This window comes from Urocampus carinirostris, chromosome 2, assembly GCF_059441175.1.
Source record: "Urocampus carinirostris isolate Australia breed hairy pipefish chromosome 2, RoL_Ucar_1.0, whole genome shotgun sequence".
Taxonomy (NCBI): domain Eukaryota; kingdom Metazoa; phylum Chordata; class Actinopteri; order Syngnathiformes; family Syngnathidae; genus Urocampus; species Urocampus carinirostris.
Genome location: NC_142350.1, coordinates 47,959,555 through 47,987,503, shown reverse-complemented (window position 1 = coordinate 47,987,503; position 27,949 = coordinate 47,959,555). Strand labels below are relative to the sequence as shown.

Sequence of the window (27,949 nt, the reverse complement as noted above, 5' to 3'; positions counted from 1 at the left end):
GTAGACCAATCAGAGCTAATACAGGGGGCGTAACTACTTTCCAATTGGCCAATTTGAAAGAAACACGCGTCGAGCCTTGCTATTTAAACTTTAGTTGAGAACACACTTTAGTTTATCAAATTCTTCGTCGAACTACTCCGAACTCTTGCTAATTCACAAGGTAAGTTTAAAATTGTGGACTTTCTCGTTGACCTTATTCTCGTTTGCTTACTAAAATACAACAAGAAAAACTTGTCGTTGTGGTTGCGACTAGGAATCGTCCTGTTAGGACAATTAGCTTGCTAGCATGCTGAAGTTTACCGTAATGCCAAATCTTTTTAGCAACAAAATAAATCTGGAATTGCACTTTCGAAAAAGGTGCACTAAGATAAGGTATTTTCAGATAACATCTTGACCATGCGTGATTAATACAAATTTAAAGCAACATGAAATATAAAATCTTTGCATAAGTATTCTAATCAAAACATCCTTGACAAGTAATAAAAAAACGGTAAAATCTGTGAGAAGTGGTTCTATATTCTTTACCTATGTTTATATTCACATTTTATATTCTCTTTACTCTTTGGAAAAAAGTTGCTTCTCGTCGAGTCATGTTTATTTGAATAGCCCTTCATCACAAGGAGTCTTAAGGGGCTGCATAGTCCAGATTATTGCAAACTACAGACTATTATTACGCCATCCCCGGATCTAAAACCCACATGAGGGAAAGGAAAAACTCAACCTGAGGTAAACGAAGGGACCACACAAGTGGGAATTCCCCCTTCCAGGCTGCAAAGGATGTTGCAATAACAAATAATACAGATATTAATGTCGTTTTACTACTTTTCTTTTCCCTGGTGCACTTGAATTGTAGGCCAAATAGATTCCCTTTTGTATTGGGGTTTTAAAGGGACGGTATGTAGTATTAAGTGCATCTCTTAGGGGACAAAAACCTCATCCAGGTAAAATTTAATACTAAGCATAAATACATTAAGTTTCAGTCCAATGTAATATAAAAAAAATAGGTCAGGAAGTGTGTATTTCTTTTACACGGTGGAATCTCCACGCAGAGCTGAATGCTCTGCCGAGTATCCCAATGACCCAGCACTTGTGAACTATTTTCAGAACACTTCCACTGGCACCTCGGCTGTTCTCAAGGGAAATCATGTTGCTCACAGGCACCACATTGGTGACCCCTGTTGTAAACTATGTTCACTACCTCTTTAACAAATGATAATGAAGACTATTCCAAAAATGGAAAATCAGAAACCATGTAAATTAAAGTTCAAAGCGAATTATGAACTTGTATCAAATTGTTTAGTGTGGAACATTACAGACAAGTTTCATTTTTGAGTGCTGTTTAAAACCTTCGTTCAATATGCAATTGGAAATAACCCGACACACTTAGTCGTTGAACTAAAATGACAAAATGCATATGTATGCCATAATTTCCAGGCACCAAGGCACGCCATGAGAAAGTTTGCTAGAATTTCTAAGGTGACCTTATAATTCTTTGCGCTTAGAGACAGGAAAATGCGGTATGTGAAATGCAGAAAAGTTCAATTACTAAGAAATGTTACTAAAAACAGTAAGCATTTATGAAATTCATTTTGGTGCCTTGTAATCTGAATTAAGTTCCTGGTCCTGGTTTTAATTTATTGTGCCTTTTTATAAATTAAAAGTACTACTTTTTGAAAGTGTCTAATAGCCTGGTCATCGCTACTTTGTGGGGAAAAAAAAGAGTAAATATAATTATGGCAAGGCACAGACTAACCTTGGGCGGAAACGGACATAAGGGATTAATGCATTAGATATCTTTTTTGTTCAACAAAAAGGTAAATGTATAAACTGGGTTGGACGGGTGCTTGAAATCCTTTAAATGCTTGTACTTGAATGTTGTTTTAAGGTTGACACGCCAACTATCTGGCACTGGCCCTCGCTCACACCAAGACAACACAGTGCCATTTAGTGGTTTATTTTACACACTAGCTTTAATATAGAATGTATTTAATTTGAAACTTTTAAGGACACCTTAAACTACATACCCCATTATTAAATAAATTGTTAGTGTTGGTTGGCTTGTTGATGATGTATTATTCTTTAAACGGTACTGGAGACATTGTAAAATTGTCTTTGAAAGTGCTTGCTCTTGATCATAAAACTTTAAATCTGGTTCGTTTGTCACAAAAAGATTTAAGGATGGGAGCCAGTGAGAGTAAGATTCCAGAGAAGACCGCAACCAAACAAGATGCACCCATCAAGAACTCCCGGGTGGCCCAACTCATTGATCCCCGCTCCCCATCCGGAAGCATTGACCGCACTCCCATTCAGGTACTGAGCTACTAAACTGGTACTTTGTTAAATTGAGGTGTTCTTCTCAAATATGTATGTGTTTTCATCAGGTCGGTGGGATCAAAAAACACGAGGTGCAGATTGAGGCTTCTTTGGAGGGCGTAGATCCCCGCTCACCCACCGCTGGTATCGTCCGCACGCCTGTACGAGACATCATGAGAGGTAACATTTGGTTACGATGCCGAATTGTGCCCAAATTCTTACCTAAAGCGATGTAAATCTTTATTTTGCATGAGAAACTCTTTGCTAATATGTCAATATTCTAATGCAGAGTTTCGCTCCGGAATATGACATGAACTTGTTCTGAGGTGGGAATCTAAAAGTGAAATTGCTTTATACAAGTAGTGGCGGATTAAAACCTACGGTAATGTGTTACGAACCCCCCGTACTCTAGATAAACTCGTTGAAATACAGACTGCCTTACTAACGAGCTTCTGGACGATCGTTCGTAAGTTGCGTCTGTGCTGTATTTTGTATGGAATGTATGTTTAAGGCTTGTATAAATCGCCTGTATTGTGTTGAAACTGAAAACTAAACATTTAATAAAATATCATCCATAACGTTACAATGCATAGTATTGAAAAAAACAAGGCTACACATTAGGCGTTGACATTCTGAGGTCTGTGAACCCCTTTGAGACTCCTTGTGATTAAGGCCGTCTCAAATAAGCATGACTTAACTAAAGATAAAGTTGGCTCTAACTTCCTTTTGGAAGAGTTAAGCGACTTTCTCCTCAGTGGTAAAAAGCGATTCAACCATTTTCTCAACCGCATTAAGCTTTCTTATTCCACTTCCATTTCAAGAGAAACGGCTCACCTCTTAAGCTTTACACCAACTGTATCGAATGGATGCACGAGATATAAAACAATAAAAATATCAAAGTTCTTAGCGCGCTGGAGCTACAGTATAGAATGTTTACACACGAACTAAGGAGTAGAAGCTGGAGTTCTTTGGGGTGGGTGCCGGGTGACCTCTCACAGAACCAAGTGGGGGAAAGAAGCATGACAGTAATGTCCTCTCCTCGGAAAAAGGTGCACACAATACAAAATTTTACTTTCAGTGCTTCCAGATATTTTTCCAACATCCCCCAAAAAATGTTCGTATGTACCGTTGTTTGTAACTCCACTGTTCGAAAGTAGATGAGCGTCTACTATATTTAGAAGGGAACGACCGATATTGATGTTTCAGGGCCAGTACTGATTGGTACTATTAAAAGGAGGCTGTGAGCCAATATTCATATGTTGTAAAAGCTTGAAAATTGGCCTAAGAAATATTTAATAATGAAGAAAAACTTTTTTTTTTTTTTTTAAATTCAAAACTTAATGGCTCTCCAAAATTTTCAAGTAAAGAAATTAGAATTTCAACATGGCTAATCTTTCACGTGGTTAGCGCGTGTGCGGCATAGTTCTATGGTCTTGAACCTCCTGTGTGGGTTCAAATCCAGCTACCGGACTTCCTGTGCGGGGTTTGTATGTTCTTCCCGTGCTTGCGTGGGTTTCCTCCGGGCACTCCGGTTTCCTCCCACATTCCAAAGACGTGCATTTCAGGTGGATTGGCCGGTCAAAATTGTCCCTCGGTGTGAATGAGCGAGTTGTCTGTCCCTGTGTGCAATTGGCTGGCAAGCAGTTCAGGGTGTCCCCTGCCCACTGCCCGACGATTGCTGGGATGGGCTCCAGCACTCCCGCGACCCTACTGAGGATAAGCGGTGCAGCTAATGAGATGAGATAATCTTTCACGTAAACCAAAAACTGACAGTGCAGGAAATTGAAATAAATTATAATAATCGCTTGACTTTGAAATATTTAGTAAATACTACTTGAGTATGATTTTGATATTATAAATGCATATGAATACAGAATTGCATTTAGCTTGACCTGTTTACGGCCATACCACCCCGAGAACGCCCCATCTCTTGAAGCTAAGCCTGGTTAGTATTCGGATGGGAGACCGCTTGGGATTACCAGGTTCTGTAAATACATCATTTGGCCCACGCTGTGCTGCAAACGCACTGACTGTGTTCACCAATAGCAGACAAGCATCTTAGAGCTGTGACTCCCGATGGTCAAAATATAAGTATACATTTTGTAAGTTTTTGGGCATGTAAATTAATGTTGTATTTTAGCGGGAAACATGCCATTAAGAAGGGCCAAAAACAATATTCCACCGTGTGAGTTGAAAATGTCTACTGTACTCAATACTGGCTTATTTACCATTTTGCACTTGAAAGAACAAACACTACAATATAGTCCCATTCATTAAAAATATTTACTTTATTTTCAGCCAAAGTGGGCACTCTTGCCCGCCACCTGGGCTTGTTATTCCACATGGAATCTGAGGGCAAAATCCCCCCGAAGGAGGACCAAGACCCCCACGAGAGCGAGGAGCTGGATTCCACAGAGTGTCTCCTGAACCCTCAGAGGCCGCAGGTCTTCGGCGCCGTTGTTGAGCGCGATGACATGATTGCCACTCCTGTCAAGAACAAGGGCGGGTCCTCCAGCCCTTTCGAGGTCCTAGAGGAAACCCAAGTGCAGATGGAAACTGATAACATGAGTCTGGACGAGGCAGAAGAAGCTCAAGAGTCTCCACTCAATAAGGGACTGAGCCTGAGTCTCATCACCTGCCACGAGGGGGCGCCCTACTCACAGACGCTGGCTGATGTGCACAAGGACAGCAGCACAGACACCCGAACAAGTTCGGTGGAGATCCTCGATGACCTCCCTGTAGTCCTTCTCGATCCTGCTTCAGGCACCTCGGAGCACCAAAAAGAACCTGGTGAGAAGACTCCAGAGGTAATCTCCTCGTGCATTCCGCCTGTCCCCCGCCTCACCCTGGACATAAAAAGCCCGAGTCAAGTGGTCCTCAAGCCACAGTGGTTGGGCAAAGGTTTCGGGGCCGCAGGGCTCCGAGCCAGAACCGTACAAGGCTCCAAAAGCGGGTCGTCCCCACTTGCTGTTTCCGTGGCGATTAAGAGCGTCAACGAGAACAAGAGGAATTCTGGGAAATTGAAGCAAAAGGGTACCCACATTTTAAAAATTATGATGCGTGTGCAACAACTACATGAGTTTTACTTTTGACTTCTTTCCAGATGGCCGTTCTCCACTGCAGGTTCTCAACTCCCAGAAGGGACATCATCAGGTAATTTAAATAAGAAACCTCCAGATTCAAAACTCGTCCAATAGTTTAGTTATTTATTCATCCAGTTGGAAACTATATAATTTAGTGGATTGTTTTTCCAGGTTTTTAATTACACTGGCAGGTCATTTTGACCTGAGGACACCAGGAGGGTTAAATAAGTAATCATTTCATGTCAGTATTAAGTGTCATTGCTTTGAAGTTAAGTAACTCATTTTATGGTCATCAGTTTTCTCCTACCAGGGAAGAAAATAATTGGAGATGATGTGTTGTTTTTGTTTATACATGCCAGCAACGACGATTAAAATATATTTCTGATCAAATAACATGTTTATTCAACTTTGTCTATTCCTGCAGAGTATTTTACCCACTTCAGGTGACTGTATTGTTTGGCATATTGTATTTGGAGTACAGTATTAAGTTTTTTTTTTCCAAACTTTTTTTTTTCCCTCTATAAACTTGCTGCACTTAACAAATTATTTTGTTAATTTGACAGTGTAAATTTTTTTTTGCATTTTATGCAGTGTTTGGGCACGTGTGGGTTTTTTTTTTCCTCAAAATGCAATTTGTTTCAAAATTTTTTTATTTTTAATTCGAGCTATTGCAAAACTTGACTGTACTCTAACTGCAACTTAAAAATGGTATCTATAATTTTCCCTTCTATAATGCTACTTGTATACATAGGTATCTAGCCAGTTACGGCTAGCAAAATGTCTTCTGCATAATTTGAGAAAAGTGGCAATAGAATCTCCAGGTTTGGATCTAAACAAAGCACTAAAGTCGTAATTTTCTTGCTTTAGCTAGCTAGCCTTAATGGTTACTGGCTAATATTTGCTCGCTACACTTTTATCAGTCTTTCACTTCAAGCTATGGTATCCAAATTGTGCTTGAGGTTGTTCTTTTCTAACTTTTAGCTATTGATACTCAGCCAGGGATGCTAGCTTTAGCAATAATTCCAGATTTCCTTTAGAGCTAACTATCACTCCATACTTGTCTTTGTCTTTGCACCCACAGTAAATGTTTAGCCTGCTATGTGTTAGCTTTAGCTTATTGTTGGCTATTTGTAGAGCCCTTGAGTAAGTTTACTGATGTGTAAATATGCTTTCTGAATCTAACTTGTTGTCATTCCTTATAGATCTTTCTTCAATCTGTCTAGCTTTTAATCAGCCCCATGACGAACTAAACATCGACTCATCTGAAGCAATATTTTTAAATCTTATTTTATTTTTCCAGATAAAGCCTAAAGGATCCACCCCAGAGAAACCTCGCCTCGGCCAGGCAGACCGAAGACTTCTGTCTGCGTCTTTGAACAAGGAAAATTACTAATGAAAAAACATTTGTAAATATTATTTCATGAATCTCTTTATGCAAGTTTTATGTGTAGTTGTGCTACATTTTCCTTGCTTTTTTTAAAACTATGTGCAGTTTTTTTCCCCTTGTCCTTTCTGTAAATTGTGAATAAAACTATTAAACAAGTTTTTATCTAAAACGTTGTGTAGCTTGAACAAAAATGATCAGAAAGTTAAGATTTGATTTTTATTCTGAAGCAGCAACTAGTTCTCAAATCCTGAAAAGTAGGGCTTGCGTGAACACAATAGCATCCATTAGGAGATCCTGAGACAAGTAGGTCGTTGCTTGTATACGCTTAGCGAGAGAGAGAAAAAAATTCTAATACCATCTGTCATGTGGGGGGGGAAGTCTGAATAAGCCATTGTCACATTCGATACAAACACAAAAACCTCTAAAATAGGATGTTTGCTTTTAGTTAGAAAAGCAATTAGTGAAAAACTAACAAATGATATAAAGCGGCATACAGTAAAGTAGACCCCTGGGATAAGGCAGACTCCCCTTAAGACGCTATATTCTGGATTTTTCTGCCCCTCTTTACAACATTTTTCCTGCCATAAGACATTTTTGTTAAATTATTTCCAAGATATCTGTCATATAAAATGCTGATTTGCTTCCCACAGTGCCTTTTGTCATTCAATTCAGAATCCTATACTTAGTTCAGTACTCTTTCATTACTTATTAAGCTATAAGTCCCAAACTATGATAATGTGAGAAGCAAGAAGATAACCATAGATCCTAAGCTTGTTATGATTAAAAAAAAAATGGGCATGAAAATCCTCACAATTTGTTTTAAATTCCCTGCATCCACACGCCACTTCAATGCACCAGCTCGTCACATCACATAAAAGATAAATCAAATATTATTGTACTGAATGAATGATATATTAATTTAATGGATTTCTATCCGGAGAGCTGGGGGTTTGGAACACGTGAGCTAATATTCATATGGCGGGGGATAGAAACCAATGGTAATTTCACTTTATGATCCCAACCTTTGATGGACATCTTGTCCCGGGGGTCTACTGTATAGTGAGCGCCAAACTACACAACTGAACCCATCCAGCGTTCATCACCTGACCGCATACTATCACAGAACATTACCTAATAATTACCGAGGAATTTTCCATTCACATGAACACACCCAACTTTGAAAAATTGGCACAAAAAATTGCCCGCCTGTGACCCTCTAGCAAAAAAAAAAAAAAAAAAAATCCTGGCGCGGGTTTCGAGGCCTCAGTTCCAAATCTTCAGGAAACTGTCCCATGATCCCGTGCAGCACGCCATACCGTCCGAGGAAACGCCAATGCAGCTCACTCGGTTGTCGTGGCCAGCTAGGACACCTGAAATGTTAGAAAGAGACGAGAGTTGGGACTAATGCATTCCTGGAACGCGAAATGTAGTTCCACTGTTGTTATAACGTAGTGTGTTACCCTGCTACTTATCAAAAGCATATCATGAATTGCAATGATGAGCGCAGTACAACTAAATCCTGTTATGGTGGCGCAGGAGCACAGAAATGAAATGATCTGCATTTATATAGTGCTTTTCAAGTCAAGACTTCCCAAAGCGCTTTACAGTGTGCTTCACTTTTCCCAATAGCGACCGTGCAGCCATGTAATGCGCTAACCTGCTTATTGGGGCCGTTAGGGGTTCAGTGTCTTACCCAAGGACACTTCGACATGTAACACAGAGGAGCCGGGATTCGAGCTGCTATCTCTATACCCCAAGATGAGCGCTCTACCTCCTGAGCCACTGTAAGAGAACACTGAATTTCTCCTCATGGAGATATCCTCCCTACCGTATGTCATCACATCTAAGCTGTATTATAAATACAACGCTAAATCAGGAGGTCAGTTTAAATGCGCATATTTAGTTGTATGAGTGTGTAGGAAGAGGGCGTGGCTTATACAGGAACAACAAAATCAATGGAGCAAACAAACGTGAGCACAGAATGTTGGTGTCCTGAATTTTGGTCTTTTAAAGGAATTACTTTTGAAATGAACTAACAACTGTAACTACTGTTTTTCAGTAACTTGCCCAACATTTAGGAGTGATTTATATTTACATATTCTTCTTAAGTTGTTTTCTGATGGCTTTAGGTCCCCAGATAAGGAAAATATAGAATGGCAGAATCCTATAAGTAGAAACAATACCTTTTGAAATCAAACTTTTTGCTAAATAGCAGGTAATAATAATGCAATTTGGTGATTTATTTTTTTTAAATGTGGTGTAATTATTATGAAATAAAACAATCTTATCATAAGTAAGTCCATATTGGTCATAATTACCTTATTACTTACTATATGTTTTCGTGGTTTTATTTCAAATTTAAATTTATTGAAATAAATTTCATCTTTCATTAATGTCTTTATTTTTTGCTTAGGGCATGATAAATTCCAAAACGGCATTAATCCTTAAGATGAGGGGTCTCCCAGCTTTTTGAAGCAAATTAGCTAGATAACTAGCTTCAACGCTTAAAAGGTAGTCAGATAGCTAGCTAAAAAAAACTAAACATTTTTGCTCATTCACGTTGTAAAACCCATAAATTGGAATTTATCAATACAAAGATTTTTAATACATGAATGAATTCTCATTCTTTTCTCTTCATTGTAGGCTCAAAAATAGTTATCAATACTTTAAAAGTATTTTTGTCCATGAACTGGAATGCATTTAGTTGCATTTTGAAAATATCAACTTACGTCATCGCTATGTTGTTACTATGTTATTACCAGGTTATTCATTAAAAAATAGGGTTAAATCGACTCAGTCAACCAATAACGAATACCTTTACTATAAAATCACAATGACCTAGCACTGGTGAGCTATTTTCTGAACAGGTCTGCAGGCAGCTGAACTGTCCTTAGGGGGCACTATGTTGGAGACCCCTAATTAAGATCAATTAATTGTCCTGGACATTGGTCATTTCTGTGCTGTAGCCCATTCCCTTGTGGTTTCATTGACGGCAGGAGTCGTTGTTCCTCAAAAAGGTATTCTATTTTTTTGTTAAATAAAAGCCAGTTCTTTAATACGGCTATTGGTTTTTAAAATAGGATGCCATTTTTACTACATCTACACTCAGAAAAGGCCAATGTTCAGGAAAACAATCGATCTTAAAGATTGAGCCCAACCTACAAATCTAGAGTGATATTCGCAGTCATATTTCCGTAAAACGTCTATCTGGGAAAAAAAAGGATATTTTGGTATAAAAATCTTGCTTACTGATCACATTTTAAAGCTACCGTACCACCAAATAATGGTATTTCTTTATGGCGCTAGCTTACCAACTCTCTCAGCCTTGAGGGCGTCCCAAATGTTGACATTGAAGTCGTCGTATCCGGCCAGTAGGAGGCGCCCTGATAGGGAAGGCGCTAAAGAGGTGACGCCGCACATGATGCCCGAATCCTGGTAGGTGATCAGTTCCTGGTCGGCCCTCAGGTCATAGAGCTTGCACGTAGCGTCGTCCGAACCCGTGATTACCGCGTTGCCGTTGGGGAAGAACTGCAGGGGTTTTAGGTCAAGTTTTGAAAAAGTATTAGGGGTAGTTATGAACAAAATTGGCCAGAAATTCCAAAGTCAAGTCAAGTCAAGTCAAGTCAAGTCATTTTTATTTGTATAGCCCTAAATCACGAAGAGTCTCAAAGGGCTTCACAGATTGTTACACTATATTACACAAACTATTTTCAACCGACAAGAGGAGTAGGTTATTTGTATGCAATGGAGTAGAAGTGAGTTTTAAGTTTAGATTTAAACATTTCCACTGAGGTGCTCATTATAATCCAGTGAGCCTTGTAGTCCGGAAAATACGGTAATCGTCTATTCGAGGTCTGCTATTGGTTTCTTTCAGGTCATAATGAAAATGCAGATATGCTATTAGATGAATTACCTCCCACAATGCATTTTCCTGTTTAGTTCAGAATATTGTGTGCCTCTTAGGGACTTTGCAAATTGGCAATTCGGTACTGCATTTCTTGTACTGTATTTATTCACTCTGGGTTTCAAGGCTTGCAATGATGTTAATGGTCGTAGCAAAAACAAGATAACCCTGGAAACGAAGCTTGTGATTATCAAGAATTACGAAAAAGGCACACAAGTTGCTACCCTTGCTTAGTTGCATGGCTGTGACTAAACAATGATCTGGACTATTATTAGAAACGATTTAAGCAAGGAAATATGTTAAGGACACAACAATCTTTGCAAGTGGACATTTTAAAAATCAGTTTTAATTTGATTTCGCTGTCTCCTTACCCGCTCTGCATCCACCTGCTACTCCACTCGACAAGTTCACGTTATTTCACACCAAATGCAAATAAAATGGCATTTTCTTTTTAGATGTATACTTAATTATAATGTTATTTAATCCTATACATCAAAGGTCTGGACTGAAAGAGCCATAAAAGCAATATATTTGGATTTTTTGAGGGGGGGGGGGCAAAGAGACACACTATATATTTTGACACAAAATTCTTCAAAATCGCTAAACTGTTCTGCAGACAAAAGCTTATTCTTCAGTACATTTTATTTCACAGTGTGACATAAAATCTATGAAATAACAATAATCCTAGAGCCTGTGTCACATATAAATACACCATTTCAAATTTGTTTCCCTCCTGCAGTTACTTAAGAGTGTCTAACCGTCATTTTTGTCATTAATTATTGTTTCAAAAGAGGGTGCAAGCAAAGTTCTTTTGTGAAAATGTCCCAAAATAATGCAAACAAGGATCCTGACGTATTTACCTTCGGGGCCGACGACACAAGGTGAGAAACAGGAGGGAGTGCATGTGCTCTTGGCAAAGCTCCACCCATTCCTACCGCTCACCCACTTAAATTGCTCTGGCTACTCTGCTGGCACTTTGGGGTATTTACAGTTTGTTCTGTGGATTTCCATCATAAAGTGTCTCAACAGTGAACATGGATTATCTAATGATCTTTCATATAAAGGATTCCATAGCGATGTACAGTCAAAATGTTTTTTTTTTCCGTTTTTTTCTCTGTGTTACACCTTAATTGTAAACTGCAGTTAAAAATGTGCCCTATATATACTGGACAGTACCAGTCCTAAGTCTGGCTTGGAGGAATTTATGATGAAACAGTTTTGCTCACGAGCCATAAGTTTCCAACCCCTGCTATACATGTATTAAATGTAGGTAATGCTTATTATAACTGTTTTGTAAATTTAGTGCTTCTATCTGGGTGCCAGGGTACTTAAATACATTAGCTAACTAGCATAGGTTTTAATCCCCCGCCATACAGCAATTTCACTTTACAACCCTCACCTCAAAACGAAGGGTTATAATGTCATATCCCGGGTTCTACTCTATGTTCTTATTCAGACTGTTTATAGGGGTTTCAGAGGGTCATGTGACTTTTCGGGCGACCGCCATATTGGAGTATAAGCGAAAATGGAAGAAGATGCAACTACAAACTACATTTAAACAGGGTTTCGAAGACTACAAATGGGTCAAAGTAGAGGGTAATTAACATATTGTATTTGATTTTAAAACATGAGAAGTTATTGCATTCCAGCGTTTTACCTGCAATTTCACACATAAATAGACGCTAGCTTGCTAACTGGATAAACAAGCTTCAAGTCAATACACTGACTCCTCCGCTACATTTGAATTTATATTCGACTTCATCCGACTATTCCCTGCATGTAAAACGAATCCATTATCGCCACATTCCCTTCAAACGTCCTCACCCCAATGGCGTTAATGTCGCTCTCGTGTCCCCCGAAGGTTTGTCTGCAGCTGGCCTCTCGGATGTCCCACAACTTAGCCGTGAAGTCGCACGCTCCCGAGATGAAGAACTTGAAGTCCGGGGACACGGCCAGGGACATGCAGTCGCCCTGATGGCCAGAAAAAATGGTCTTCTGGGTGCCCGTCTCGATGTCCCACAAAACGCTGGAAAAGGCACGAGGACGCAACATTAGGTACACGTACTGTATTATATTGTATTTATTTATTCAGCCAGTATAAACCATAAACATGATATTTACAAGAAGTCATTTGACACATTAACACTCAATAATGATAAAATAATAGATTTAAAAGAATAAAAAGAATAGAGTAAAAAAGATTCTGATTGACGCGACCAAACCAAACTGTGATTGACCTAATTAAAACGGATTCAATGATAGCACGCTAAAAATTGACTAGAATGGATTGACGGAGTTGAGTTGACGAAGGAAGTATAGCCTTTGTCTGGCTGACTTTAGAATATCAGTCGCATTTACAGTCCATGCGAGGTCAGCTGACAAGTAAGTACCCTGAAACTTGAATGAATGGACCAGTTCCACCTCACTACCATTAATTGACAGTGGCATATGCAGGGGAGGCTTACTATGGAAATCTATTATTATCTCCTTAGTTTTACCAACATTCAATAACAGATTACTCTCATGACACCAGGTGGAAAGTGAATCAATTTCTGCTCGTTAATCAGTTTCGTCTCCATTTGAAATAAAGCCAGTAACCGTGGTGTCGTCTGCATATTTAGCGAATAGTGAATGGTCAGAATTGGGTTGACAATCATGTGTGAATAGGGAAAACAAAGTTGGAGACAATGGACAGCCCTGAGGCGTACTAGTGTTGAGGACAGTAGAACATGAATCTTTCCCACCAATGCGAACAGACTGTTCTCTATTGAGAAGGAAATCTAAAATCCAATTTGATAGTAAAACGGGAAAATTAAAGTCATCAGGAAGTTTGAAATGCAGTTTAAAAGGAGTGATAGTGTTGAAAGCCGAACTAAAATCTATGAATAAAACCCTAACGTATGAATTCCTATGCTCAAGATGACTTAGAATCTCATGAATACAAATTGAAATGGCATCATCTACACTACTATTAGCACAATACGCGAATTGGTACGGATCTAGATTTGATGGTAGATGGTAGCGGTCACTCGTCATTTTCTCTAGTTGACAACAAAAGCAGTAAGTCGTATTTTCGTATGTGCTCGTGATTCCAATCCCATGCGACAGAAAAAAAGGTTGAAAAGACGTAAAAAGACGTCTTTATTGGGTTGAAAGGGAACGTCAAAAACACGTCTTTTTCAAGATGTCAAAAAGACACCTTTTTGGGAGCTACATTTGAAACGCTTTAGATGAGTTCAATGAATTTATGACTACTTTTGGACTAAACTCAGTCTACATCGGATAGTCTAACCATAACCAAATTTGTTTATTTTTAGACAAAATGATGTCTGAAATTCAACCTCCGAAAGACGCCTAGTCTGTTTATGTACGTAACTACATAACGGTTGCCCTTGGCTGACCATTGCTAATGCTAATGTATTTAGCCGGCTAAATATTTACAATCAGTTAGCGCAATGCTAGTTTTTTCTTTATTAGCTGGCTGAATCGTTGGCTGACACGACGGTTAACAAAATACTAATGTAGTCTTTAAAAAATCATGAGTAGCTACACACTTTTGTAATAGATAATAAATAATTATCAATTATTAAAAGTGTTTACATTTAATTTGATAATCGATAAGATAGAAATGCATTAGCTATGCCTAGGTTTCTATCACCCTGCTATACAGCATTTAGGGCACAAGTGTCAAAGAGGCGGCCCGCGGGCCAGATCAGGACCGCTAAGGGATTGAATCCGGTCCGCGAGACAACACTCAGAGAAGCGCAAGAGAAAAACAAGCTGCAGGTTGAAATATGTCAACTTGATGTTGCCAAAGAAAGGTGCCTCGAACAAAGACACTGTACTTGTATTTCTCTCTCTCTCTCTCTCTATCTCTCTCTCTCTCTCTCTCTCTCTCTCTCTCTCTCTCTCTCTCTTTCTCTCTCTCTCTCTCTCTCTCTCTCTCTCTCTCTCTCTCTCTCTCTCTCTTCCACCCCTTTTCTCCCACTCTGTGTCTCTGTCTCTTTCACTCTCTGTGTCTCTCTTTTTATCTTCCCTGGTTGCTATTTGTCTCTTTCTCTCTCTGTCTCTATTTAACTTCTTTTGCTCTAACTTCATTTTTTTCCTTTTCACTCTTTTCTCTTTCTCTCTTCCTACCCTTTGCGCTTTCTTTTCTCTTTTCTCTCCTTCTGTCTTTCTATTTCTCTTTGGATTTCTTTCTTCCTCTCCCTTTCTTTCCCTCTCTCATGACTTCTCTTTTTATCTCTTTTGTTTCTCACGCTCTCTCCCTCTCTCTCTTTCTTTGTCCCGCCCTCTCTCCTTTTCCCTCCCTCTTTCTCTTATTTCTTTATCTCTCTTTTTCTTTTTCTATAATCTACTAGTCCGGCCCCCGACAGAATGTTTGTTCTATCGTGTGGCCCCAGAGTTAAAATGAGTTTGACACCCCTGATTTCGGATGAACTGTTAATCTTTAACATTGTGTCCCCTGAGGACTGTTGAAGTGCCCGCGGACCTGTTATGAAAATAGTTGTGATTTCCTGGTAAAATTATTTTATTAGTGGCCGACTGAGTCAATTTAACCCTACTTCCTCCTTTTTTCCCATTTTCTCTTCTTTTCTCTATCTTTTTCTTATCTCTATCTTCTTTTCATCTTTCTTTCTTATTGTTTTTTCTTTCTTTCTTTCTTTCTTTCTTTCTTTCTTTCTTTCTTTCTTTCTTTCTTTCTTTCTTTCTTTCTTTCTTTCTTTCTTTCTTTCTTTCTTTCTTTCTTTCTCTTCTTTCTCTTTCTTTCTTTCTTTCTTTCTTTCTTTCTTTCTTTCTTTCTTTCTTTCTTTCTTTCTTTCTTTCTTTCTTTCTTTCTTTCTTTCTTTCTCCCGTATGTGTACTTCCAATAATTAACCTGGTAACAGCATAGTAACACAGTAAGTAGTACAAGATAAGTTGTTATTCTAGAAATAGGCGCCCTTTGTGCTAATAAGTAGCAAAAAGTAGGTCTCAGCTTGAAAAAGGCTGGGACCCCAGCATTAACGGATAGCGACACTCTGCAGCTGGATTTACTACTGGGGGATTTTTGTTTTTCTCAAGGTTAAAACTCACGAGGCTAGCAGTTTTAATCCTTTAACGACACTATATTTGCTCACTGGACAGCTAGCAGTAATAGCTAGCAATGCTCAGAAGCTAACATTAGTGGCTATCAGCGCTCAGTAGCTGGCAGTTGCATCAAGTGATGCTCAGTATTGGTAACTGTTTTTCAGCCCAGGCTAAGGCTAATGTGGCTAATTATTTCCGTCTTTCAACAACATTATTTAGGACTCTCAGTGGTTAACAAAGTTCAACACTTAGCATTAATGGCTAGCCAGGCTCAGTATTTTCTTGGCAGCCCAGGCTAAAGTCAATGTAGGTAGCTATATAAATCCTTCAAAATCACTATTTTTGGTGAATAGGCAGCTAGCTTTAGTGGCCACCAAAGCTCAGAATCTAGCATTCGCGGCTAACGACACTGATTATGATTTTTTTTAAACCCGGGCCAAAGTAAATGTGGCCACCTATGTTAATCCTTAAACAGCACTATTTTGGTTGACTTGGCAGCTAGCATCAGCGGTTAGCAATGCTCAACTGGTAGCATTAGCCGCAAGCGAAAGTCAGTCATTTTTTGCAGCCAAGGCTAAAGTTAATGTGGGCAGCTACTTCAATCCTCCAACAGCACTATTTTTGCTGATTTGGCAGCAAGCATTAGGCGGCTAGTGAGGCGCAACCGCTAGCATTAGTAGCTAATGACACTCAGTAATCTTTTTGCAGAAAACATCTCACCAAGTGCAATCTCCTGAGCTGGTGATGATCTCGCTGTCGCTTAGGAAACGACAGCATGACAGGTAACCTAAAATCACAACAGCGTTTAAACTAAATGAAAGAAAATCGTAAGAAAGCCTAGCATAACGGTAGCTCCAACTAGCCTGTGTGTGCCGCCAGCTCGCGCATGACCTTGACGTTGCCGTCTTTGCCCTTGAGGTTGTAGATGGAGCACATATTATCCAGGCCGCCGCACGCTACCAGGTTGCCCGACGGGGCGTAGGCGCACGTCATAACCCATGACGACTTCAACGGGATGGCGTTCACCTGCAGTAATCCGAAAAAGACCGTGATGGCGCTAGTGGTAAGGAATATAATGATGTTAAATTGTAAACAAGATCCTGATATCATAAAATTGAAATACCGTTAAATTGTTGTGCTAGCTTAGATTTAGCCAGTAGCATTACTGTAGCAGATAATACTGATTAATTTATCAGCTAACGCTAGTGTCACAAAACAAACTAGTCATGTTTGCTAGCTTCACCTTAGCAGCTCATGCTAATTTAGCAAATAACGCTAGTGTCACAAACAATGTTCTCTCTAAGCTGCAATCGCGCTCGCACATTCTCAGCGCACAAGAAAATCTATCCAGCGTAATGTTCCCTCTAAGCTGCATGTGTGCGCAATTGCGCGCTACCCAGAGCTTTTCCGCGCACAAGAAAATCTAGCCAGCTCACAAAAATCAGGGCTCGAAATTGCTGATTAAAAAGCGAATTAAGTCAAAGTTACAGTGCATGAAGGTAAAAATACAAGGGTCCCCTTGACGTTGTGTTCTAAATGCGGTATTTTGAAGTCAAGGTCGAAATAGACCGAAGTTGAGGAAAGTCAGTAGAGTTTTTCAAGAACCGGCTTCTTCGGCTCGACTCACTAAAAGGAACCGGCTCTTTCGGGTCCCAAACAGCTCTTCAGGTTGTTTTTGCTTCTTTAATCCCTACATGGCCAAATATTATGTAAAATTGTGCGCAAAATGACTTAAATGAAGGATAAAAGAATAAAAAGAGTTCAAACTAACGCATAACAGACTTCAACATTATCCCCTGTAGTGTGCAACATAAAAATGCTTTTAGATAAAATCGTGGAAAGTAATCCTCATTTATTACAAAATATACCTGTAATTTGATCACTTTTTTTTTCTATAACTGTAATGGAATACAATTTAAAAAAAATTGTATCCCGATTACGTAACACCGTATTCCGTTACTCCCCGATCCTGTAAACGAGGCAATACAGTATAGTTCATCAACTATTCTAAACAGTAGGCAAACCCGTTGCATAAGTCGTCCTTCCTGGCTGTTTTTTGTTGCCCGCAGGAGGAAAAAAACCCCAGACGTCAATCCGCTCATCAAACACCAAAACTGCGCCGAGAACCAAAAATCTAGCAGGTGAGTAACAACCCACCTTATTTGTGGTTATGCTGTCCCACACGATGAGCTTCCCGTCTTGTGACGCGCTCACACACAGCCTGGGGGCGCAAACACACACGCATAAAAACCCTTACGTAATTGTCCAAATAAAATAAATTACAAAATTGTTTTTTGTTTACTTGGAGTCAGTGGACCAGTGCATTGCGTAGATCTTGGCCAAGTGGCCCCTCAGGGTTTTCCTGGTCTTCAATTGGACCCGGCCCACCACGTTGATACTGGCCACTGCCTCTTGCAGGGTTGTGTCCTGCATGGACTTGCGGGCCGCCTAAATGGGGTACGAAAAACGTTGTCTTGGTCATTTCGTACGAAATTTGATTTCTGACCAGTTTTAGCTTATTTCAACCCTACTTCTAGTCATTACAATGTGTAATAACATAGCCGTGACATAGTAACGAGGTATTATTAACAGTTTTGCCCAATTTGGGGCGGGGAAAGTATCTTCTGAAAGCTTTGTCTCGTTTGTAAAACCACGAAAAAATCTCAAAATGATAAGGTCTGTAATTTTACGTTATTTTTCGTCAATTCAAAAGCTAAATTCTCTTGGGGATTTAGAAAAAAAAAAAGTTTATGGAATGTTTTTAGTAAAACAAAACAAAAAGTCAAAAGATCAAAATATTATATGTTCTTCTTGATCAGTTTATAAGCTAAGTTCTCTTGGAGATTGAAAACAAGTAGAAAATAGTTTGGAAGACGGTTTTTATAGTAAAAAACACACGATAAAAAAAAAGTTTGGACGAAAATCTAGGCATCAAAATATTTTCTTTTTCTTTTTGGTCATCTCAAAAGCTTTGTTGTCTTTGAGATTCGAAGTAAAACTTAATTGTATAAAAATACATAAAAGATACATAAAATCCTGTTACTTTTAGCCATCTCGAAAGCAAAGTTTTCTTGGGGATTAAATACAAAATAAAAAATGAAAATCCGGAGGACATTTTTTTCATGAAAAAAAGGGAAAAAAGTAAAAAAATTGATGTCCTTTTTAGTCAACTCAAAATCTAAGTGTTCTCGGCGATTAAACAAAAATAAAGTTAAAGACTTTTTAGTAAACTTAAACAAACAGAACTGTTATGTTCTTTTTGGTCAACTCCAAAGCTAAGTCGTCTGAGATTTGAAGTAAAACTTTGAAAGAAACTTAATTGTAAAAAAAAAAAATACATTAAAAATACATAAAATCCTGTTATTTTTAGCCATCTCGAAAGCAGAGTTTTCTTGGAGATTAAATATAAAACAAAAAATGAAAATCCGGAGGATATTTTTATTGGGAAGAGCAGGAAAACAGTAAAATGATTTGATGTCCTTTTTAGTCAACTCAAAATCTGAGTGTTCTCGGCAATTAAACAAAAATAAAGATAAAGACTTTAGTAAACTGTCACATCTGGCTCGGTTGCCATGGCGCCCAGCCGATTCCAGCCGGGTGGCGCCGGATTCTGGCGCGGTTGCCTCGGCGCCCTGTTGGCCCCGCCTATGAACACCGGCTGAGGCGTATTTGACTGATTGCTTCTTAGAGTACTTAACGCGTTCCTTTGAACTGTGCTTTGCAGGAGCGTTTGTTATGCTTCTGTGAGACTTATGTGAGACTTCGGTTGAATCCTGTTAAATGCCTAGTTCTGTGAATCTCCCCGTATTTTATTGATCCTGTTTTGTTTTTGGTCTGATCCGTTTGTTTTTGGACATCCTTTTCTTTTGAGTGGATTTCGCCCTCCTCCTCTTCCCCCAATAAATTGTGAGTACGTCTACGCGAATGGGTCCTTATTTCCTGTTTCCCGCTCCGCTTCATGACTGTAAACTAAAACAATCAGAAATATTGTGTTCTTTTTGGTCAACTCAAAAACTAAGTTGTCTTTGAGTTTAGTAATGAACATAAAAATTAAAACGTGGAGGTCACATTAATAGTAAAAACACACACAAAGACGACATTAAAACAAAAATTTTAAAAAAAATCTAAAGATTTTATGTAAATTTTGGCCAAGTCAAAAGTTTTCTTGGACATTAAAAATAAAATCCGAATATGGCACGGTTGCCATAGCGCCCAATTGGCCCCGCCCGAGTGGCGCCAGATGCTACTCGTTGACAGATTAGCTTCCCTTCTATTTAAGCTCAGTGCTCTCATTCACCCTCTGTCAGTCCGTCAACAAACCTTTGCCCCGCGAGACGTGGGTTTTGCCAGTGTTTCCTGTCCGGTATTATTCCCGTCTATTTTGTCCTGTTTAATATTGATGTCCAGTTTCGTTCCCGTCTAGTTTGTCCTGTTTAATTTCAATATCCAGTTTTGATATTAATCCTGTCTGTCCAGTCCTGTCCGGTATCGCTCCATCTGTCCGATATCTGCTCGTGCATTTGGTATCGATCTCGTCGGCCGCTGGCTTCCTGTCATTCCGAGCCAGACTGCTGCCTTACGTCTTCCGCCCAACGATTGCCGAATCTCTGGCGTTTTGGTTAACGTGCATGACTGCCCCATTTCCCGTGAAATAAAAGCTTGTGTGAGAAATATCACGCATTTGGGTTCTCCTCCCGTTCCGGTTCATGACAGAATAAAAATTTGGAGGGTGTTTTTAAGACCAAAATACTACAAAGAAAGTCAAAAGATAACACACTCTTTTTTTTTTAAGGAAAAAAGAAATTAAAATTAAAATTGAAGACGTTCTTATCGTTAAACAAAAATGGAAAACATTGAGAAGATCCCATGCTATTCGTTTACTCATTAAATTAGAGTATGAATATGAAATACATTTACATAGTTGATTAAAAGTCAAAAGATCCCACGCTCTTCCCTTAAAATTAAAATAATCGGTGTTTGTCTTTATAAAAAAACCTGAAAAAGTCAAAAGAAAAACAATAAAAGTTTTGAGAAAGTCTTCATCTATTTCCTTCACCTTTGTATTTATATTACTCATAAATAGTACTTACAATATACTATCTTGTTATTTTGATGGTAACTAGCTAAGTTTCTCTCCCCCGCTATATGGCAATTTCCTTTTATAGTCCCCACATCAAAACGCATTCGTGTCGTATCCCTGGAGTCTATTGTATCAGCATTTAGATATTTTTGATATTTGTAGTTATAATTGATTACACTCCAGCATCTCCTCCTTGTTTTTTTTTTTTTACTCACAGTAATCTGGTCCTTGAGACTGTCGGCCTCTTTTCGCAATTGCTCCATCTCCCCCATGCTGTTACTGGTCAGGCACCTTCAGGGACGCCCGAAAAACTGAAAAGGAAGCGACGTTTTTGCAAGTCAAACTGGCTTCTTGTCGGCTTTGCAAATTTGGATAAACACAAAAAAAGAAAAAAAAGAAACGACGCGCACACTCAAGAGTAGATGAATATTCAAGTCGGCCCTTAACAGACGATCTATTTGCTTTTTGGATGAGTTGCCTCGTATGTACACAAAAACCAGTCGGAAGGTTGTCAGAATGTCAAAATACCGGCAAGGGCGTGCATGTGAACGTGCCCGTTGAAGCGTGCAAATTATTGATTGTAATGGACTTTTGTCGTGTGGTGATTAAAGGTGCAGATTGAGAGAAAAAGAGAGGGAGTGTGAGAGATGGGTAGAAGGAGAGAGAGTTACAGGGAAAGACAAAAAGAGTAAAAGACAGAGAGACAAAGACAAAAAGAGAGTGAGAGAGCCTCAGGGATAGAGCTTGGGGAGCAAGATAGAGAGAGAGAGAGAGAGAAAGAGTAAGAGAGAGAGAGACAAAAAGAGTAAAAGAGAGAGACATAGAGACAAATACAAAAAGAGAGTGAGAGAGCCTCAGGGAGAGAGCTGGGAGAACGAGAGAGAGAGAGAGAGAGAGAGAGAGAAAGAGAGAGAGGCAAAGACAAAGACAAAAAGAGAGAGTGTGAGAGAGCAAGAGAGTGCGTTAGAAAGACAAAAAGAGAGTAAGAGATCCTCAGGGGGAGAGCTTGGGTAACAAGAGAGAAAGAGAGAGAGAAAGACAAAAAGAGAGAGCGTGAGAGAGAGTAAGGGAGAAAGACAAAAGGAGAGTAAAAGAGAAAGAGACAAAGACAAAAAGAGAGTGAAAGAGCCTTAGGGAGAGATCATGGGGAGCAGGACAAAGAGATAGAGAAAGAAAGAAACAGAGAAAGACAAAAAGGGACACGTTAAAAAGACCGAAAAACAAAAGAGACAGAAACAAAACCGATAGAAAGAGAGAGAGAGCAGGAAAAGAGAGAGGGATGGAGAAAGACATGGTAAAAGACAGAGAGAGAAAGAAAAAGAAAGAGGGATGGAGAGAGAGAGAGAGAGAGAAAGATGGTGATAGAAAAAGAGAGACATAAATGAATTATGACAGAGAGAGATAGTCAGAGAAGAGAGGTGGACAGAGAGTGAATGAGAGGGAGAGAGAGAAAGACATTGAAAGAGAGAGAGGGAGAGAGAGAAAGAAATGGAGAGAGATCGACAGAGATGGAGAGATTGAGAGAAATAGAAAGAGATGGATCGAGAGAAAGAGATGGAAAGAGAGAGATAGAGAAAGAACTGGATTACAAGAAACAGAGAGGGAAAGAGCGCGCGAGAGAGAGAAAGAGAGAGAGAGAGAGAGAGAGAGAGAGAGAGAGAGAGAAAAAGAACGAAATATTTAGTTTTTCCATTAAATTATCCTTGTTTCATTCAGTATCCAAAAAGATCTCGTTTAGTTTTTCCTTAGGTATCGGTCCTTAGGACAATCCTCCCTGTATAAAAGTAGTTGACAGCCATTCTGACTGCACACCCGTAAATCCTACAGCTATTGTCTTGTCATTCATTTGTGTTCAGAATATTCTGTAATAAAACTTTCAAAAACGACTCATCTCAGCTTTTTTTAGACCGCCTCTACAACGAACACGCGCAGGACAAAAATCTGTCCTCTTAAGGAGACATGACCTTAAAATTTACATTTGGTTTCGCTTTCAATTTTTTGAATTTTTATTAACTTCTAAAACAACCAAATAGTGCTGTTGACTAATTATCAGTTTAATTAAGTTTTATTTTTGAGGGATGGAAAGACATAGTTTTTCTTACCGATACTGACCAATCCTGCCTCTGGGTTCCAATAATGATTTTTTTTTCGCTTTGTACTGCATGCGATATTGTAATCCCTCGTTTATCGAGGTTTATGGGGACTCAAACCCCAACCCAGCAATATGTGAAACTCTTTGAAAGCAATTTTGCCATGCGCTATGCCGTTCTACACGGAGCCGTCCGAACCAAAAAATAAAGTGCTTTGCTAGTCCCTGTTCTCAGCAATAGTGAGGATAATGTATTGCGGCCAAGTCAGGGCAGTTTGTTTTAGGTAGGCCACATTGGTAATCTTCAGCGGCCCGAACCGAAAACATTCTCTGTGCAGCTCTTAGCAATAGTTGATTGGGGATAATGGATTACAGCCACAACTGTGCTCTTCAATTTAGCCTGACAAAATTCCCTCCTGCCGATCCGGGTTTCTAGTGGGTTTGGTAATAATGTATTGCAGCCGTATGGAATGCAGTTAAAAAAATGCCCGTCCCAACAATAGTCTGGCCTGACACTCCCAAGATGTGATTGGGAATAATAGATTGCGGCCGCATGACTGCAGTTCACTTTTTGGTGGACAGAATTGCAAAAAAGAGCCAGCAGGTCCAACAAAAATTGCAGCAATATGCAATCGTTGATAATGTAATTTCCTTTCTCTATTTTACATATTTAATTAATAGATATATTTTTATTCTATTTGATGGCGGTATTTGTTGTGATATATTGTTTTTGTTCATTTTAATGGGGGGGATGGGTGACAGAGGGGTAACTTGAGTTCATTCCAATAGTGAAACTGATTTAATATTTGAATTTCAACCACTGAGTTTTGCCTCTCATTTGCATAAGGTGGAAGGAACACGATGCAGGGTGGGTCGCACGACTAACTTTCTTTTTGGGTGGGGATAAGGGAAGGGGGGGGGGGGGGGTCTTCAATCAGCCTGCAAAAATGAAATCACAGCAATGATCAATTGATCATGTCTAAATTTTTGAGTGTCTTTTACCATTAGCCTGCAAAAAAGAAATCGCAACAGCGATCGATTGTTTGCGTCTGACCTTTTTTTGTGTTTTTTATGTATGGATGCAAATATTTTTTGAGGGTGTGCATTAACCTTGATTTGGGTTCAAGAGGGGCAAAGAGCGAGTTTAAATCCCGAGATTTTGAAATGGGGCGGGGGGCCGGTTGGCCTTTTTGAATCAAATCTGCTCTCATCCGATTACTGACTGCTCTTTGCATGTGGATAAGAGGTGAACGAGGAGGGGGCAACGGGGGATGTGCAACACGTCTGGCTCAAGAGGGAAAGTCGTGCTCGTGGAATTAAGCTGAACTATTTCAAAATGTATTTTAATTTAAAAAAAACATGTTTTTGGTCCCAAACGTCATATTCTCAGGATATTAATTTATAGGATTGGGTCTTTATTTTTTATATAAAGATGTGGTGCTGATATATAACATGAAATTCGGTTGTAACACATTGATTATCGTATTCGTTGATGAAAAAAATTCCAACTATGTCCAGATCAAATCCTTGGAATTTTAGCCTCACAACAGTAAATATTGTTACATGTCTGTTTTCCTCCATTAAGGGGATTGTATATTTATATTTTGATTTTATTTGTATTTGTTATTTGTATCTTTTATTATTGTGTTTATTACAATTGTTTATTGTTTATTAATATACACCGTGAACTGGTTGCCAGTCAGTCACAGGGTACATAGAGACAGACACAAATTCACACGATCATTCACACTTAGGTACAATTTGGACCGGACAATTAACCTGACATGCATATTTTGGGAATGTGGGAGAAAACCTGAGTTCCCGGAGGAAACCCACGCAGTCACGGGGAGTACATGCAAACTCTGCACAGGGAAGCCGCGGTAGCTGGATTCGAACCCTCGACTTCTGTAATTTGGGGCTGTGTGATATATTGCGGCTTCGTTATTACTATTCATATCTTTTTTATTTAGATTTTTTTTCCATTTTATTATTGCACTATCAACTGATAAAAAATGACCAAAATAGCGCATTATATTTTAAACCTCTTTAAATATTTTTATTTCGGAAAAGAGGCAAAATTGTTACCTGCCATATCTGACATTTTTGCTCATTTTACGTTTCTTTTTGTTGTTGCATTATTCTATTTTGAAAATGTTTTTATAAAGACTTTTAAGATAACAATGCTATAATAATATAACAATTTTATATTCGTTTTCAAAAAGACTAATTCCATTTTTTAAATGCTGGTTTACTAGTAATCCCAAGAGCCAAAAAGAGATCGGCAGGTTCAAGAGCGTCAGATCAATAGCAAATTGCGGCGGCAGTAGCTCAGGAGGTAGAGCGCTCGTCTTGAAATCAATAGATCGCAGTTTGAATCCCGGCTCCTCCGTGTTACATGTCGAAGTGTCCTTGGGTAAGACACTGAACCCCTAATACCCCCAATAAGCAGGTTTGCGCCTTACATGGCTGTACGGCCGCTATTGCTAAATGTGAAGCACATTGTAAAGTGTTTTGGGAAGTCTTCATTGACTTGAAAAGCGCTATATAAATGCAGATCATTTCATTTAATTGCAATAAATGAATAAATAAGATATTAAAAACAGATATTAAATTCCTTTTAATAGAATTTAAAATCGATCAATGTTAAATCAAATGCAAATTTAAAAAAATAAGACCATATATAGAGATATGTCTTGATGCTAAACATTTTTTTTAAATAATACTCAAAAGAAAATAAATTAAAACAATGTGCCAGTGCAACAAGATCTGGTGATAACATAAAATTCAATTTATTTAAGATGAACTACAGTTATTATTTTTGGTGAGATAAAAAAACTTTTTAATTTTTTTTTTTTTAATTTTTCATAATTAAGTTATAGAGCCCTTTTAGAAATAAAACATATTTTAATCTGAATTTTTTTCAAACTTTTTATACGGTATTTTGTAAGGTTGGGAAACAGCTATGAAACGTGTAATTACAATACAGAATAATATACAATATATGTAATAATTATAAATTGAACATTTTTAGTATTCTACTCTTCAAGAATGCTTGTAAATACAGTATTTTTTTCATTTTTTTTTCTGAAATTATACGAAAATAACATCAAAATTCAGCAAAAGGGCCTCACCAGTTTGCAGACTCCTCTTCCAGATGACCCCCTCCCAAAAAGTTTACATACACACGAAGGAGTGAATCACTTTCTGACTGTTGCAACAATTTCCATTGACTTTTCAAGGCGATGCTCCCTTCTCTCTCATGTGAGGATAACAGATGACGATGGCAGGGATGATCAGGGATGAGGGGAGGGGGAGAATGGAGGGATAAACCCGAGCGATGGACGCTGAGATGCGGCTGTTGGTGATGTTGGAGTAGGGGGGGTTGAAAAAAAAGGTCGAACAGACCAAAGAAGGTGTTTAGTGAGGCTGGGGGTCACAAGACTGGAAATATCAGAGGGAGGGGGGCAGATGAAGCAAAACAAGAGGGTCCGGGTTGATGACTTTTTATGGTGCAGTTACTGGTAATCCCTCAAAGTCCGCCAGTTGGATAAACTTGACCATTTTTGAGGTGTTGGCTGGATGCTAATGCTAATTTAAAAAAAAAACAAATGTGTGTTGCAGTGTAATAACTGCTAAGAAATGGATTGAACTAAAAGAACATGCAGAATAACAGCTATTGACTTTATCTTCTGTGAAGATGGCCTCAGAGCAGGGGTCTCAAACTCAATATACTTAGGGTCTGCCAGAGCTAGGGTCTGGGTGAGGTTAGGGTTAATTTCAAGATAAAAACATCCAACTGTTCGTAAACATGGTGTCCGTAACTTAAAGCTATTCTACTTTGTGGCGCGATCTTCTAGCTGAAATCATCATTGCAGCCTCTTTCAAGCTCTTTTTGATGCACATGCAAATACATAACCCTCTTAGATGTGCTCGAATAAACTCTTCTTTTTTACATCTTTGTGGGGGATGGGTTGGCATTTGGACTGTATTTGAAACAGTCCCGTTCTTACTTTCACCATTTTCACCATAGATTTAAAAAAAAAAAAAACACTAGCATGCGTGTGAAATCACTCTCCTCCCCCATCCTCCCGTCTACCTACCATCAAGCCTAATGCGCCCTGTGGACGGAACACAGATGATAAAAGTAAGATAAAAGTAAATAAGGGCGTTGCCAAAAAATATATATAAAGGCTCTTTGAACTCAGTTGGACATTGTTAACACGTACTTAATAAAAATGTTTTTTTATTTTAAACGTTTTCAGGAAATCCAAGCTACGCGTCTCACCTCTTAATGTCTTTTTTAAATTTCTACTTAAAGTAAATTAAACCATTAGAAATGCATCTACGAATCAATCAGTAATAAATAAATCCATAATTTGGGTGGGCCGCACTCACTTACATTAAACTTTCATATTAAAGCAGAGGCCTTAAACGTTCATACTGGAGGCCACAATTGGTGCGACGGTCGCGAGTTTGAGACCCCTGCTTTATAGTATTTTAGTGGACTGAGCGTTGTTGAAATCATGGAGTCGTCTTTTTGTTTTGCTTAGAATTAAAATGAGTCCATTAAGATATTTGGTGATTTTTTTTTTGTTTAATGGGGGGAACACTACAAAAGTCCATTTAAAGAAATCTAATAATTATGTTTTTAATCAATACTAATTAAATATAGTGATTGAATAAAAAAAGAAATTAAAAAAAATTGCCAATTATATATTTTTCTCAGATTTTATAGTGTATTTTAATAAATATTTTTGACTAAGATGATAAAACTTTTTCTTATTTTAAAAAATGTTTTTTCCAATATTTTTTTTTCTTATAGAGTTTAAAGTCAAGAACCTAATATTATATAAAATAGGAAAAGTAAATTATATAAAATTAATCAACAAACGAATCATTTGAATATGTTATAATTTTCTTTTAAATTTTCATAAATAAGTCTTTTTTTAATAAAGCTTTTTATTTTTTTTATTTTACTTGAGGTTAAATTGTTTAGATATTTAAAACACTAGAAAATTAGTTC

At 38.5% G+C, this 27,949-nt stretch overlaps 2 protein-coding genes across 3 annotated transcripts; one reads left to right on the top strand and one right to left on the bottom strand.

The window, feature by feature from the left end:
• The first annotated feature begins 14 nt into the window (after positions 1 to 14).
• cdca3 (cell division cycle associated 3) lies at positions 15 to 6,952 on the top strand. The gene is made up of 6 exons (XM_088326824.1): positions 15 to 160; positions 2,171 to 2,310; positions 2,382 to 2,493; positions 4,612 to 5,346; positions 5,417 to 5,466; positions 6,697 to 6,952. Exons 2-6 carry the CDS (start codon positions 2,179 to 2,181, stop codon positions 6,787 to 6,789), a joined length of 1,122 nt encoding a protein of 373 aa, XP_088182950.1. The 5' UTR covers positions 15 to 160; positions 2,171 to 2,178; the 3' UTR covers positions 6,790 to 6,952.
• Positions 6,953 to 6,982: 30 nt separating this feature from the next.
• On the bottom strand, positions 6,983 to 26,260 carry gnb3a (guanine nucleotide binding protein (G protein), beta polypeptide 3a). Of its 2 annotated transcripts, none has more exons than XM_088326825.1 (9): positions 26,058 to 26,260; positions 21,053 to 21,148; positions 18,060 to 18,205; positions 17,915 to 17,978; positions 16,621 to 16,783; positions 16,478 to 16,544; positions 12,512 to 12,713; positions 10,095 to 10,311; positions 6,983 to 8,153 (listed from the first exon to the last, which is right to left on the bottom strand). In XM_088326825.1, exons 2-9 carry the CDS (start codon positions 21,107 to 21,109, stop codon positions 8,047 to 8,049), a joined length of 1,023 nt encoding a protein of 340 aa, XP_088182951.1. In that variant the 5' UTR covers positions 21,110 to 21,148; positions 26,058 to 26,260; the 3' UTR covers positions 6,983 to 8,046. The 2 variants fall into 2 exon arrangements, with proteins under 2 accessions (XP_088182951.1, XP_088182952.1); XM_088326826.1 differs by having other exon boundaries at positions 21,053 to 21,128; positions 26,058 to 26,258.
• Between the last annotated feature and the right edge of the window lie 1,689 nt (positions 26,261 to 27,949).